The 15,625-nt window shown below is 37.7% G+C and overlaps 1 protein-coding gene across 4 annotated transcripts; it reads right to left on the bottom strand.

Moving 5' to 3' along the window:
* Positions 1-470: 470 nt before the first annotated feature.
* On the bottom strand, positions 471-13,841 carry LOC121258593 (ribose-phosphate pyrophosphokinase 4). 4 transcript variants are annotated; one of them, XR_005939432.1, is made up of 8 exons: positions 13,304-13,835; positions 12,792-13,107; positions 12,399-12,494; positions 11,765-11,833; positions 10,580-10,708; positions 9,933-10,428; positions 9,713-9,812; positions 872-986 (listed from the first exon to the last, which is right to left on the bottom strand). XR_005939432.1 is itself a non-coding variant. In XM_041160136.1 (7 exons), exons 1-7 carry the CDS (start codon positions 13,684-13,686, stop codon positions 853-855), a joined length of 1,227 nt encoding a protein of 408 aa, XP_041016070.1. In that variant the 5' UTR covers positions 13,687-13,841; the 3' UTR covers positions 471-852. The 4 variants fall into 4 exon arrangements, 2 of the variants coding, with proteins under 2 accessions (XP_041016070.1, XP_041016071.1); XR_005939433.1 differs by having other exon boundaries at positions 10,393-10,428; XM_041160136.1 differs by lacking the exon at positions 9,933-10,428 and having other exon boundaries at positions 471-986; positions 13,304-13,841.
* Between the last annotated feature and the right edge of the window lie 1,784 nt (positions 13,842-15,625).

Below are 15,625 nucleotides of genomic sequence, written 5' to 3'. Positions count from 1 at the left end.
ATATTAAAGAAATTAAAACAAGTTAAATGGATCAGATCAACCCAATACGATCTATTTATTAAACAAATTATGCATGCCATATTGCATCACCGGTTCATTTAAACAAGTTGGATTGAACTGGCCTGTATAAATATATATATATATATATATATATATATATATATATATACACACACACACACACACTCTAAGAACTTGACAGAATATGAATACAATCCATCATCCCACTTTGTAAAAGATTTTCTATTCTTTCGTAAATGTTTTCTGGGTATTTTATTTTTGTAACCATTTGTGGTCTTTCGATCTCACCCAAGTTGTAAGCTATAGATTTATCGCCTATTATTCCTAATCTGATTCTGTTTCTGTTTCCATTGACCCGTATGAGGTGAGATTTATTAATGCTGAGGTTTAATTATGAGCGAGGCACGATTTTGATGCAAACGATGAAACGAATATCATGAAGACAGGAATACAATGTATTGATTCCACTTAAATTCTTATTCCGAGCAGAAATTTGGGCAGATCTCCCATACAAGTTCAGTAAACATCACAAATGTATTGATTCCACTTAAATTCTTATTCCAAGCAGAACTTGGGCAGATCTCCCATACAAGTTAGGTAAACATCACAAAGATGTGTTCTACAGAGTAAAATCTATCCAACCGAACGCCTTAAAGACTGCCGCCTCATACTTAAATGAACTCCTCTAGGGATGGTGACGCCAAAGTCACTTAATATAGTTTGATGGAGGATCGAAGACAATGGGGAGGGGAAAAACTGAATAAAATAACGCACTAACTTTCCCACACAAGACCAAGATTTGGCTGGTGACTTGATGCTCCCAAGTCTCTCCTATATTTGAAGTGCACCAGCTATAGAACCAGCAAGGCTAAGAACTTCAAATGGTGGTTTGTTCTTCACCGCCTTTACTGTCTTTGGACACGAGTCTGTTATCCAGAAGTAGGTCAGCCCATTCTCAGGATTCCCTGTTTAGAACATGAAAATAACAGAACAAATGGATTATACCATTACCCTCTAGAGATGATGTCATTTCTATCATCTCAATTTCAAAGGAAAGAGTAAAATAAAATATGATCAATTGAATTTAAACGGATTAGGATGAAAAGAAAAAGGATGGAAACAAAAGGAACCATGTCAGTTTTTTTCATTAAAATATCAGTTTTAAAATTTCTTGCTATGAGACATGTTTGGATTCCAAGAATATTTGGGAGTATTTGAGAATTGTGAGAATTTGTTTGAGATTAGGTTTTGGGAAAGGATAGAGTAAAAGTTGAATAAAAATATTTTTTAAAATAAGTATTTTATTGGAGTTTGTAAAAGTAAATAGATCAAGTTAAAAAGCTGTTTGAATATAATTTTTTAATATTATTTTGGTTTTAAAGTTTGTAAAAGTAGTATTGATTTTTGTGTTTATACATGAAATGTTCAAAATTTAAAATAGAAAAGTATTTTGTTTAAGTGATGTTAGGGAATGAAGTTAAGAGAAATTTTGGAAATTTTGGTGCTTTTGGGAGCTTATTTTCGATAAATAGGTATTTTTATGGAGTTGGTTCTCTTTACCAAGCACGGTTACAAAGTATGTAACATCCCTAACCTATGGGAAAGAGGTGTTACAATTTGGTATCAGAGTCAAGATTGAGAGATTCTATAGACTTTTTGAAAAGAGAAGCACTGTTTTTGTTTAGATTAAAGCATTTTTCAGAAAGAGAATCACATCCAGATGCAAATTTAATAAGCTTTAAAAGTTTGGACAATGGGCCCAATTTTGTTCAGGTTGAAAAGAAGATTATTTTATTGGGCCCATTAACCCGTATGTATTATATGAGGATCTAGCAGTGAGGAGATAGGATTGAATATGAAATTATGGACCTAGATTAAAAATGGAGTTGGTTTGGCCCTTTAGGCCAAGATATGGATGTATAGGCCCAAGTATTTTCGGGCCAAAGCCGATTTTATTTTTTGGCTGTTAAATTCGTGATAATTAGATATCAGCCCCATTTATGACTCCTAAATGGATCCAAAGAATAGCAACATATTTACCCTAGAACTCCTAGCCATTAGGATTCTTAGAACCCCTTTATCAAAACAAAAGGTGTTAAATTCGTACAGCCCTATTATTAGGTTTTTCAGGTCTCATTAAAAGGACTGTATGGCCTGAAAACTTGAAAAAACAGAGGCTGCTGTGACTCTGGAAAGCTTTTATAGCAATCCCATGTGATGTTCTTCAAGAAGACCAATACCTAACCCTAGATAACTACTGCAATTTCTGGAGGCACGGACCTAAGCGTGATCCACCAAAATATGTTATGATAAGTTAAACGGTTTCCCTTGTGGCCACAGGCAGTGAAACCAGTGCATAACCCTACACGGGGGTTAAGGTGTGCTGGCCATTAAATAAATGAAAAGACAAGTTTAATGAGTTATGCATAGTACATTACATGTTTATGTTAGTATAAGTATTGAGTATGCACGCTATTCAATAAAATCCTATGTTTATTATATTTATTGTATGATGTACTACTTATTGAGTATTCGACTCATTTTATTTGTTTGTTTTTATGTTTTACAATGTCCAGGTAAAGAAGATGGTGTTGACAAGCTCACAGCCAGGCATAGTTCAAGTGTCAAGGAATTTTCAGACTTAGGCCTCGTTTGATTTCACAAACCTTTCAAACCATCTCATCTCATCTTATCTCATCTCAATATCCAAACACCATTCAAATATAAAAAAATTTCAATCTCAAATTTTCAACTTTTCAACTTTTCATCTAATCATTACCTAATCATTACAAATTTCTCAAACTTCTATACAAAACACAAAAAACAATTCAACTTTTTCAAATCTCAAAACAAAAATAATATTAAAAAAATTATATTCTAACAATATTTTAACTTTATAATTTTTTATTCAAACTTTTCTCCCCTTTCCCAAAATCCCATAAAAATCTTAACTCAAATCATTTCACTACTATTTACAAATTATCTCACTATTATTCACAGATTTCTCATATCATCTCATCTGTGTAAACAAACGAGGCCTTGTTAATAAGTTTTTTTTTTTTTTTTTCCCATTAAAAGATCAGTTTTAATTTTTCTTGTTATGAGTCTATATTTTTATGTTATGTTTTTGGGAACTTATTTCCCATAAACTAGGTATATTTATGAAGTTGGGTCTCTTTACCGGGCACAGTTACAAACGTACATAACATTTCTTACCTACGGGAAAGAGGTGTTACAGTTACTTTTTGGTAATATGAGCAGCTCAATATTGGTGAAAACGCTAGGCGCAGCTAACTACAAATGGCGTCTAAAGCCTAGGTGCAAACCGCAAACTCTTAGGCGCACATTTTTAAAAAATATGTATAAGAACAAAAAAATCCATAAAGGACAATAAAAAAGGTTTAAAAAGTACGATGGCAATATGTTTAGCCTATTAACTCAATTTATGAGAGTATTATGCAACATGACAATCAAGTAATAATCTAATTACATAAAATTTAAGAATAGCATTTTATATAACTCTCTTGGGTTTTACTAAATATGTGTATCTAAGATATTTGATAACTATAATCAAATTAAAGGCCATGGTTGAATCAAAATATACTATAAAGATTGGAAACAAACATTCACAAATTGCAGGTATTGACTTCTATGCTAACATAAGCAATAAAATATCAATCCATCTAGAAAGTCAGCTTGGACTATTATATCCGATGCAAAGCATATATATCACATAGGAAAACATGTGGCACAATTTTTTTTTTTTGATAAGTAAGAGATCAATATTATATATATGAGAGAAATAAACATAGTCCTTGTATACAGGAAGTATACAGAAGGACCCCTAATTACATTCTAAGAGCGATAAATTAAAGACAAGAAATCATGCACATTATCACCATGCAATACAATAGCAGAAAACCAGCACATTAAAGTGTGGAGAAAAAAATTCTTCAACTCAGCCATTGTGCGTTCCTTATCTTCAAAGCATCGCGCATTCCTTTCTGACCAAATGCACCACATAATGCACAACAGAATCATTTTCCACACTGCAACCACTTGATGACAACCTTGCATCTTCCTCCAACAACCCAACAAATCCACCACCCTCCTAGGCATAACCCATGCAACATCAACCCTTTGAAAAGTCTCATCCCACAACACCCTAGTTACCTCACAGTGTAATAAGAGGTGGTCCACAGATTCTCCATTCTTTTTACACATATAACATCAATCCATCACTACACATCCTCTCTTCCTCAGATTATCCATGGTCAATATCTTCCCAAGAGCAGCATTCCAAACAAAAAAAGCTACTTTAGAAAGCACACGAGTCCTCCAAATATTCTTCCAGGGAAACTGAGTATGCTCTTGTGTTGTCAAGATGTTATAATACGCCTTCATTGTACATATCTTGTGATCATAAGCCCTCCACATCAATCTATCTCTCGGCGCCCTATAAGTCCCCATAGAATGTAATAGGCTAAAAAAATCTGAAACAATAGATAATTCACAATCATGGAAATCCCTAATAAAAAGAATGTTCCACTGATGCGCCCCATGAGCAAATGACCGCACATCCGCCACTGAAGCCTCCCTATTACCTGCAATGCGATATAGAGCTGGAAAAGCCATTTCCAATGCTTGATCTCCACACCACACATCCCTCCAAAAACTGATTCGATTGCCCTCACCAACAACAAAGCGAATTTGATTTACAAAACTTGGTCATCCCTTCCTTATAAATTTCCATACACCCACACCATACCCCCCTCTCACTTCATTAGAACACCAACCACCCCCAGCGACACCATATCTAGCGTCAATAATTTCCTTCCACAAAGATCCCTCCTCCAAATGATATCTCCAAAGCCATTTCCCCAATAAAGCTTTATTAAAAGTTCTCAAATTACACACTCCCAACCCCCCCTTCTCAACTGAGACACATACTGTCTTTCATCTCACCAGATGAAATTTCTTCTCCTCCCTCATGCCTCCCCATAAGAATGCCTTGAAGAGTTTTTCCATCCTGTTCACCACCCCTATAGGCATAGGAAATAGCGATAAAAAATATGTAGGAAGGTTAGTGAGAGTGCTCTTGATGAGAGTGAAGCGGCCCCCTTTTGATAAATACACTCGTTTCCAACTAGCCAACATTTTCTCTACCTTCTCCACCACCCCATTCCAAATAGCTCTAATCTTGAAAGTTGCTCCCAACGGAAGGCCCAAATATTTCATTGGAAGAGAGGACACCTTACAATTCAGAAGACTTGCTAAACTACGGATATTAGAAACCTCACCCACGGGAACCATCTCAAACTTGCCAAGGTTCACCTTAAGCCCTGACACTGCTTCAAAATATAGTAAGAGTGCTCGTAGAGATTGTACCTGGCCAGCATTCGCTTCACAAAAGACTAAGGTATCATCTGCAAAAAGAAGGTGTGAGATGATAGTAGGGCTATCAGAACCATTGCCCACCTGAAAACCAAATAAGAAACCTCCCCCAACAGCCGCCTGCACCATCCTACTTAAAGCCTCCATAACTATAACAAATAAAAGAGGAGATAGAGAATCTCCCTGTCGCAAACCCCTCGAACTATCAAAAAAGCCAGCGGATGTGCCATTAACCAGAATTGAGAACCGTGCAGTTGAAATACAATGATGCATCCATGAAATCTACCTAGCCCCAAAACCGCACCTCTCAAGCAGGTATAAGAGAAATTCTCAATTCACATGATCATAAGCCTTCTCCATATCAAGCTTACAAAGAACACTAGAACCACCCTCCTGCAGTCTGTGGTCCAAGCACTCATTTGCAATGAGTACCAAATCAAGAATTTGTCTCCCACGAACGAAAGCGTTTTGGGACTTAGAAATAATAAGCTCCATCACTAGACTAAGCCAGTTAGCAAGAACCTTCGAAATACTTTTATAAACACTACTAACCAGGCTTATTGGACGAAAGTATTCAATAATCGAAGCCCCTTGTTTCTTGGGAATGAGAGCAATGAAGGTCGCATTAAGGGATTTTTCAAACTTTTGAAAAGAGTGAAATTCACTAAAAACCTGCATAACATCACCTTTCACAATATCCCAACAAGTTTGAAAGAAACCCATTGAGAACCCATCTGGACCAGGCGCTTTATCCTTAGCCATGCCAAAGATGACCTTGTAAATTTCTCTTCAACGAACAGTCTCTCTAGAACACTCGCACTTCGCAAGTCAATTGCCTCAAAGGGCAAGTCATCAAGCTTCGGCCTCCAAGAAACCGATTCTGTGAGAAGGGTCTCATAATAATGTACAATATGGTTTTCTAGCTCAAGAGGAGAAGATAGCACCTGCGAGCCTGATAGAAGTGACTCAATATCATTGTTGCGCCGATGTGAATTCGCCACTTTGTGAAAAAACCTCGTACACCTATCTCCTTCTTTCAACCAAAGGGCCCTGGATTTTTGACGCCATGAAGTCTCCTCTGACAACAAAAACCCTCTCCAGATCTGCCATAACCCTACCCTTCCTCAAATACACCTCCTCCGAGGTATCTCCCACTACTTCTTTCCCCTCTAACTCTTGCAATTCCTCCAACAGTGTAGACTTCTGGTTGTCAATGTGGCCAAAAACTTCCAAATTCCACTTCTTCAAGTCTTGTTTCAGAGCTTTCAATTTACTTACAAGAATGTAACTTGGAGTACCAATAAATTGATATGAAGACCACCAAACACCCACCCTCTCTACAAACCCTTCCGTTGTTAACCACATATTTTCAAACTTAAAATACCGACGCCCCCTGTGAATACCCCCACAATCCAGAAGGATAGGGAAATGATCTAAACTAAACCGAGCTAATCGTTTCTGACTCACTTCTAGATAGTGAGCTTCCCACGAAGGCGATACAAGGAATCTATCCAATCTCGACCAAACCCACCCGTTTGATCACGTGTACTCGCCCCCCACAAGGGGGAGATCCATGAGATCCAGATCAAAAATAAACTCGGAGAATTCTTCCATAGCCACCGAATACCAATGATATCCTGATCGTTCGCTAGGAAAATGAATGATGTTAAAATCGCCTCCCATACACCAAGGCACATCCCATAAGGAATACAAACCCGCCAACTCCTCCCACAACCCTCTCCTACCCTTGTCCGCGTTAGGACCATAGGAGCCTGCAAATGCCCATTCCCATCCATCATCTACATTTTTAAATAGAGTCGCAACTGAGAAATCACCAATGCACTCCTCAATCGACTCAACCATTTTTTTATCCCACATAAGTAACACTCCACCTGAAGCTCCCAAAGAGGCCAAATAAGTCCATCCCACATGCATGCACCCCCATAAACTTCACACAGTTTTCCTATCAATAAATCCCAACTTTGTTTCTTGAATACACACTACATCTCCCTTCCATATCCGCAATAATGATTTGATACAAAAGCGTTTATTGCAATCATTGAGCCCCCGTACGTTCCATGATAAAATCTTAGGCTTCATAAAAAACTACATTGCCCCTTCCTCTCGATCCCGTTTAGAGGCTAACTTCGAATGGCTAGCTTCAAGAGCAATGAGGAGAGCCTTAAATTGTTCTTCATACCCTCCAAACGAAATCTCAATGGCAACTTGAATCTCCTCTACTTTCTTGAAGACCAAATTTGACGAACTACTCCCTTAATTAGAGCTGGGAGGGAGTGTACACAAAGGAGTTAAAATGGCCCCCTCCTCGCCAGAACTAGCAGGAACACATAACGCCAATTTCGAACCACACACCTTCTCTAGCTCAAAACTGCAATTTTCAAGCCCAACCCTGGGTTCAACAGTGGATTCAACACTCGATAAAACCCTCAGTGCCAATTCCTAGCCACACACTCTCTGGTTGAACATTGAAATTATCAAACCCAACCCCAACCTTATTCCCTTCAAAAGAACCCATTTCCAGAGAAAACAAACTTGTCAAAGACCTCAGTACTTGGTCCGACGAGTTTGAAAGCACTGGAAGCACTGTTGTGCCTCCTTCCGCCACACATGATTGATTTTGCCCCTTCAACAACGGCAGCCCACACGTCGACGACAGAAAATCAGTCGTCGAAAGCCCATACATATCCGACTCCTCTTCCATCTCACCCTCCTCGAAATCCTCCCGTCTAGGTGACAACGCCGACACACCATGAAGGTCGACCGGGACCCGCGTCCCTTTCTGTGCCAGAACGGAGTCCGTCAAAAGACTTAACGGCGTCGCAGATGCGCGACTCAGTTCTGGGTTCAAGATATCGGCAGGCATCTCCTGAACCGATATCTCGGTAGGTTGACCCTGCAAAGCCCTCCAGGCCTTCTTTGGACCTACGGCCTGGCCTGGCCCATGACTCTTCACCAGCCCGACCTGCCACGCGTTACTAGGTTTTGAGCTAGAGCCCTTCTGCCTCTGGTCCGAATCCTGGCCCATAACTTTTGAACCCAAAACCAAGCCCATGTCCAACACTTCCTTCCCCTTAACGCATCGTTTAAGTCCTAGAATTTCTTCCAATAACATCCCACTTTAATCTCCATGTCACCCAAAACCCTTAACAGATATTCTTCATTTGGCCCCAACGATTTCCTGCCATCACCCCCGCACCTCTGCACATCCTCAAACACACCAGACACTGCTCCACTCACTTCACACTGCCATACCTTCTGTGCTTGGAGCACCTCGCTGTACGTCCTTGAGGCATCTACCTTCAGCAATGGAACACCACCATCTCCCCTAAAAACCTTCAACTTATCTGCCTGGGAGGACCATGAGACTCTGTTTTTCCCACTCAAACTAGAGGAATTAGCTGTAAGTTCCTTCAAAATGGCTCCAAATTTCCTCCATCCCTCCCCCTTCTTACCTTCTGGAACAACTATCATCCCTCTCCTCTTTCCATGCCCTAACTCCGAAAGGGAAAAAAAAACTACCATAGAGATTACAGCCCCTCTGCACCATTAACATAGAATTTCCTGTTCTACGTGTTCTAAGAAACTTTGAAGAACCCAACGACCCCGCACATTCCTTCACTATAAAGCCCAACCACCCCAAAGCTTCATGATCCAAGGAGATGTATTTCACCACTCTACGGCTACTCTCAGTGATTCTCCACCACCTATCATTCTCCTTTCTAAACGCAAATGACTTCTGTTCAATAAAAACCTCACTGTGCATTCCCATCAAAAACCAACCAATACACTAACACTCTAATCACCAACTGTACTACACTGCAAACTGGACTACACACTAATCACCACAAGGAATTATTGCCATTGAAGATAAGCTAAATATATATGCTACCAATTATATGCAAATGTTCTTCAATCTAAGCTAAATAATTAAGAAAGTTTGTGCACACCATTTTCTAAGCCTTCAACTGTGACAACTGATATTTCTTTTTATTTTTTAAATTATTAAAGAGCAATCTTTTGCATCAGATTCAAAGCATATACATCACATATGAAACATGTGGCACCATGATATGTAAATGATCTTCAATATAAGCTAAATAATTATGAATTTTCGTTTACATCATTTTCTGGGTCTTCAAATAATATTTTATTCTCTTTTTCAATCAAAAAGCATGCTTTTGTAAGAGATGTAAGAGAAACACTTCAGCCTTTGCTTTTGCCAACACTAAATAAGCACTAAAAAAGTAAAAATGTAACAGAGCAGAGCATGCAGTACCTCCATTGTCATGTTCAAAGCGTTTCCACGACCTATTAGGAAATATCCCATGCGTCACATAAGCACTAATTTTTGTTGCTCCATGTGCAGCCAATACTCTCTGAAAAAAGATAAAATTATGCATTTCATAAGAACAATCTAAAATTCATGGCAACCATTTATTTGTCCATGTTAAAATGCAAGTTAGTAATGGTCTAGAAAACAATTCAAGCACATATACCACTTGGTCCTGGTGGCAGCTATAACACATACGTCTCAGTTGATGTACACAAATGCTACATGAAGCAGCAGGTAAGAACACTTATGGAAATACTAACCATGAGTTTTTATCAGTTACCATTTTTTGTAATAACCAATTCAGCAGCAGCAACCTTCAAGCAGTTTTAGAGACAATACAAGTAAATCAGAAGTTATCACCCCCTTAAAGCTTTACCTTTTCGGAGATCAGCCACACAAAACAGCATTATTTATCCAACTCCCCAAGTTGCTGTTCACAAACCAGTAAGACCTTACCCCAAAGATTTTTTTTAAAGTAAATCTTACCCCAAAGATCCACGGCCATCTAGCCAAATCTAGTTTTTTTGGCAATATCAATATATAACTATTCATTAGCATTATAGGCCTCTATATCAGTGCCTCATCTCACATCCCTTTCGACCCACTTCTTGTACTTAAAATACCTTCAAATGATCAATTCAATTCATCAGCTGTTTCTCCTGACCAAAAAATTGATATAATAAGATTCCCGATCAGTATTCGAATTGGTTTAACTTCTATTGTGCAGGTCTAAATGGAGACATTACAAACCATGGAAATACAAGAGAAATACCAGACGAAAAAAAGGAATCATGTGCATGAATTGCTTACCTGACATTCAACAAGAGTACCACCTGATTGGACTAAATCATCAACGATCACGACATGCCGTCCCGCAGGATCTCCTTCCTTGATACGAACTATTCGTTTGTCTCCTTCCCGAACTTTAGCACAAACAATCTGCAAAACAAATGTATGATATAGGCAACTAGAACACAATTAAAGGTGTGTAGACAGAACCAGAAAACAGACACAAGCATCTGTGTAAAAGAAATTAAGGAGTTGAAATGCGTGTTTCTATATTTACTCCTGTACCAAGATCTCAAAAACCATTACATGCATATGATATAGGATTCAAGTAGATTTAACAGACATTATTCCCTTGGGTAAGCTGGGATGAAGGAAGAGGATAGAGAATTTCCATTTGCTCCTAGCTAAATGGGCAAACTGCACAATCATATCCATCACTTTCTTTCTTATTTTTATATACACATTAGAAATTCAGAGAAACACAACTTTTATGAACATAACCAATTTACCTTTTCATGGATGGACTCTCAAACTCTTAACCATATGTCACTAGGGAACCCTGCAGGATAAAGCCTGAGCTATAGCCCATTGGCATATCTATTCCACATATGCATTTTATACACGGTTAGAGAAGGTGTCTTGGAAGCAAATAATTGCTGTCAACACAAACCTCAAGCAGCCATAGCCGCTAGAATAAAAAAATTATAAAAAATGGTCAAATGTATTTCTCTGGTCTTCTCTGGAAAATGATAAAAAAAAAAAAGGGACCTCAATTCTTTTTTATGCCTCACATGCATGAGAAGCCCATAAAAATAATTCATTCACATAGTTTCATTCTAGATGGATTTTCCTCAATCATTGTATCCATAACTGGGGGATTTGGAGTGTCCAACGTAGTTATCAGATCCACAGACTTGACATAAACAAACAAAAGTAAACAATGAAAAATCCTACAAGTGGTTAAAAATAACATATTTATTTCTTTAGTGCACTAACTTATCAAAACAAAAAATAAAAAATAAAAATTCTTTGGTGCACTATATCAGGTTAACTGAAGTAAAAAAAAAAAAAAAAAAAAAAAAAAAAAAAAAAAAAAAAAGCATCAAATTTATATATAAAAATGGCAAGCAGAAGTAGTTAATATATGCTTATGCATGATTATAGGCAAAATACAGCATCCACGTTAAACAGGTACATATATAATACCATTGGGAAATGGTGCAGCTGCTTATGAAATCGTTTCCAAGCACCATCATCTGGAAAAGCAATGGCAATCTGAAAAATGAAGAAATCAGCATTCATTGTCACAAAATTGCTCCAAATTAATTACACTCATCAACATCTTATCTCTAGGATTCCGCAATTTCCAAGTGAATTTCAATTTCAGAACAAATTCACCTAAGACGATTGATTCTAGATCCAATCTTTTAGAGAGAGAGAGAGAGAGAGGAGAATTCTATTGTGAAAGAATAAAGGCAAAAAAGTCCAAATCAGTATTTTTCAGCAAAAGAACATCACAGGAGGAATATTTGTAATATAGCTTGGCCACTAGTATCAATGTTTGGGAGAGGGTTGAAACCATCAGAGCAAAGTACAACATTCTAGGGACCTTTCCAGCATAGAAATAATAAAATTTGCTATGAGCCCAACATCCTAATTGTTTGTGTGGATAGCTCAGAAAACGTTGTCTCTGGGTTATATACATGTGTAGCCTTCACCATCTTGGTAACATCATAAATAACAACCCTGTAAACAGGGAAAAAATCAATCCCACTAATATGAAGTCTAATATTAATCTCATACAAGCCCAAAAATAAAAGAGACTAAAAAAAAATCTTACATTGTTGGAATCAGGGAGCTCTTGGAGCCTATTTTTAAGCAAAGGTATCCCGCTCTCAAAGCAAGGAAGAATATTATCACCAAAGTAGAACCTCTCCTATAGTACAACAGTATAAAGACAGCAGGTGGTCAGCCATATCTAAAAAACTAAAGCAGCTAAAATAGCCGAACAAAAATAAAAAGGAACCCAAAACACCATATCACTCATTGACTGAAAATAATTTTCGTACGCATTAACATTGACAACTATTCTCTACCTAAAATAGCCCATTGGCCCCTCCCCCCCTTTATAACAACATCGTATAGAGCGTGATCGTGGGATCAAGAGCCACTGGACTAGTAGTTACTTACTGACAAAAACTAAAACTAAAATCTGTAACTATATAGTAGAAACCTGCAAAGCATGGATATCGAAGGTCACAAGGCTAGTAGGGCCTCCCCTCGAAATTGGTATGTTTGACAAAATCCTAGCAAGAGTGAAAGCTGTTGCAACATCTCCTTCGTCCTCCATACGCTCGGAAGTTCCAGTGGGGAAGAAAGGAAGGACGAGGGTGAAAGACGAGATGAATAATTTCGGCAACGCATAGACGACAGAGAGCTGCTCAAAAATAACTCTGGGAGAACTGAACGAGGCCAGAAACGCGACATGCTGTCCACGGATACCTTGAGCATTAGGTATGAACAAGTTGGGGAATCCATCGTCAAATGTTCTGAACCATAAATTGCCAAAGGAAAACAAAAAGAAAACATGTCAGACACAAAAAGCCAGAGCCCACTCCAATGTCTTGTTGTGGGTCTGTCCCACAAGAGGGACTCACGAAAGCTAAAATCTTCGAGGCGGAGCAATAATGTAGTACCAAAATTGTTCCCCAAAAAATTGTTCCGAAATGGAAACGAAAGCCTTACCTCCAGTTAATGCCACGGAGCTCAATCGCATCTGACTCGGCGGCGACTCGCTCGGCCAGGGCCTTGGTCTCGGCGCAGTAAAAGAGGCAGACCTTCTTCACACCCTTCGCAGGGGGATCGCGGGCAGCAGCGGCAGCCATTGGCACCGAAGAGGAAGAATGGGAAGAAGGAGAAGAGTTTCCGATCACATGAAACGGATCGGTCCAATTCCGGGGCTTGTCGAATTCGAAGCTGGTGATGTCGCATCTAATGCCGTGGCTCACAATCTTCTTCGAGAATTTGAGTCCCGAGGATCGAGGAAGAAAATCGATCGGGCGGGTGGGGCGAGAGAGTTTAGGGTTTTGGAGAGAGGGCCCGGACGAAAGGAGTCGAGTGGCCGCCATATGGCAGTCAATGCTGCGGTGGAAATGTTACGAGGGAGACACAGAAGCACACTCTGCTGCTTGTTCCGTTGCGTATCCGTCCCTGAAGGTGATGATTATTTGTGTCCTGATTCCGAAAATATCCCTGTCTTTGAAGTTAAACGTTTTCCGCGCTTCAACATCCAGAAAGTAGACAAGGGCTGGTTTAGTTGGGTGAAAAAAATGTTAAAAATGCGAAGTTGCTCGTAGTATGTTTTGGTTTTTTTTTTTTTAAATGTTAAATAATAGTTACTATTAATAAATTTATGTACGTGTTTTGTTAATATTTAAGAAAATTTTCAAAATGCACTAGGGGAAACTTGGGGGACATCATGGTATTTTAACCCTTGTCGGATTGGATTAACGTGCTTCCCATGGTCTGTTGGGTTTGGATACAAAAATAATTTTAACTCATCTCAACTTATCTATCTGTTTTAATCATTACAATTTTTTCAAATTTTAAAATAATAATAAAATTAAAAAATAATATTTTATTTAATTTTTATCTCAATTCAACTCATCTCAACTTACTTTCAAACCTCACCTACTCATCTACATCTCCCTTCATTGTCTATCGTCAAATTAAATCAAATTCAATGATCTAATTTGAAGAGATAACCATATCTAATGTTAATATAGTAATATTATTTGAAAGTTTTTACACAACACATCATTTACGTGATATAAAATTATTCAAATAAAACTATTTATATTAATATACAACTCATTTTTAAAAATTTTATATAGATAACATTTAATACTATAAACCTAAATGATATATTTATATCTCTCCAGAATTAGACTATTTAATTTTGATTATGCAGTTAGAGAATTTATATAAGAAAAGATCTATTCGTTATCTTTTTTTTTTTATTCTCTCATCATTTCATGATGTGGCATTAGATGATAAGTTTATAATTGAAATATAATAAATAGTCTTCAATCATTTAATATCATATCATGTGATGATGAGATAATAATGAGAATTTAGATAATGAGTAGTATTACTTTATATAATGTATCTATTTAAACCCAAAGTGCCACTTCTATCACAATTCGCCTTGTCCTTGAGATAATGAAATGCCACCACTTTTTTCGTCCATCTTAATCAAAGAGGTCAAATTTAAACTGAGAGTTTGGAAGTCTTATGCAAAAAATGGTATATAGTTTGAGGAAGTAAAATTTGTTTTTTCCAATATATAATATTATGACATCCGAAAAGACAATAATACATTTTGCACCTCAAAAAATATCATCACGTTTTCAATTTGCAAACCAATCAACCAATTAAGGCCATCACTTTCGCACACCAAACCAGTTTTTTGTCAAATTTGCAACATCAATCAAGACGTGATCACGTGATCATTAAGATTGGAGATGGCCCCACTTGTTAGTTTTCTCACAAGGAAAATTACGTGAAAAATAATAAATACACAACACTTTATACAATAATATTTTAAAATAAGATGCATTTTTATAAAATATATTATAAAACTAACATCATTTTATAAAAATATCTTTATTTTATAACATGTGTTGTAAAATATGTTGTAAAATATATTGTATAGATATCACTATTCTGAGTCAGAATTCACGTGATGTCTAAGGACCATGGTTTTCTTTCCATGGTATTTGGCCAGATGTGCACTCTGGGAAGAGGTGAGTCAGGGAGCCTCCCAAGCATTTTTAATTTTCAGAGGGCTTGTTCGGCCAGTCAGTTTTGTGCAGTGGGGAATCCATTGGTGGTCTCGAAAGTGTATCGATCTTGTATGCTGACTTGACTCATGTGAACTTGCTAGCGGGATCATTGAGCCTAAATGGGCAACCACTTTCTTGTATTCTATGGAGAGGGATTTGGAGAATTTATTCTTACAGTCTTGGGTTCAAAATCTTGTCTGTAATCTTTGAGACGTTCCATCTT

Source organism: Juglans microcarpa x Juglans regia, chromosome 3S (assembly GCF_004785595.1).
Source record: "Juglans microcarpa x Juglans regia isolate MS1-56 chromosome 3S, Jm3101_v1.0, whole genome shotgun sequence".
NCBI classification, from domain to species: Eukaryota; Viridiplantae; Streptophyta; class Magnoliopsida; order Fagales; family Juglandaceae; genus Juglans; species Juglans microcarpa x Juglans regia.
The sequence above is the reverse complement of the archived record's forward strand: the minus strand, read 5'-3'. Positions and strand labels throughout refer to the sequence as shown.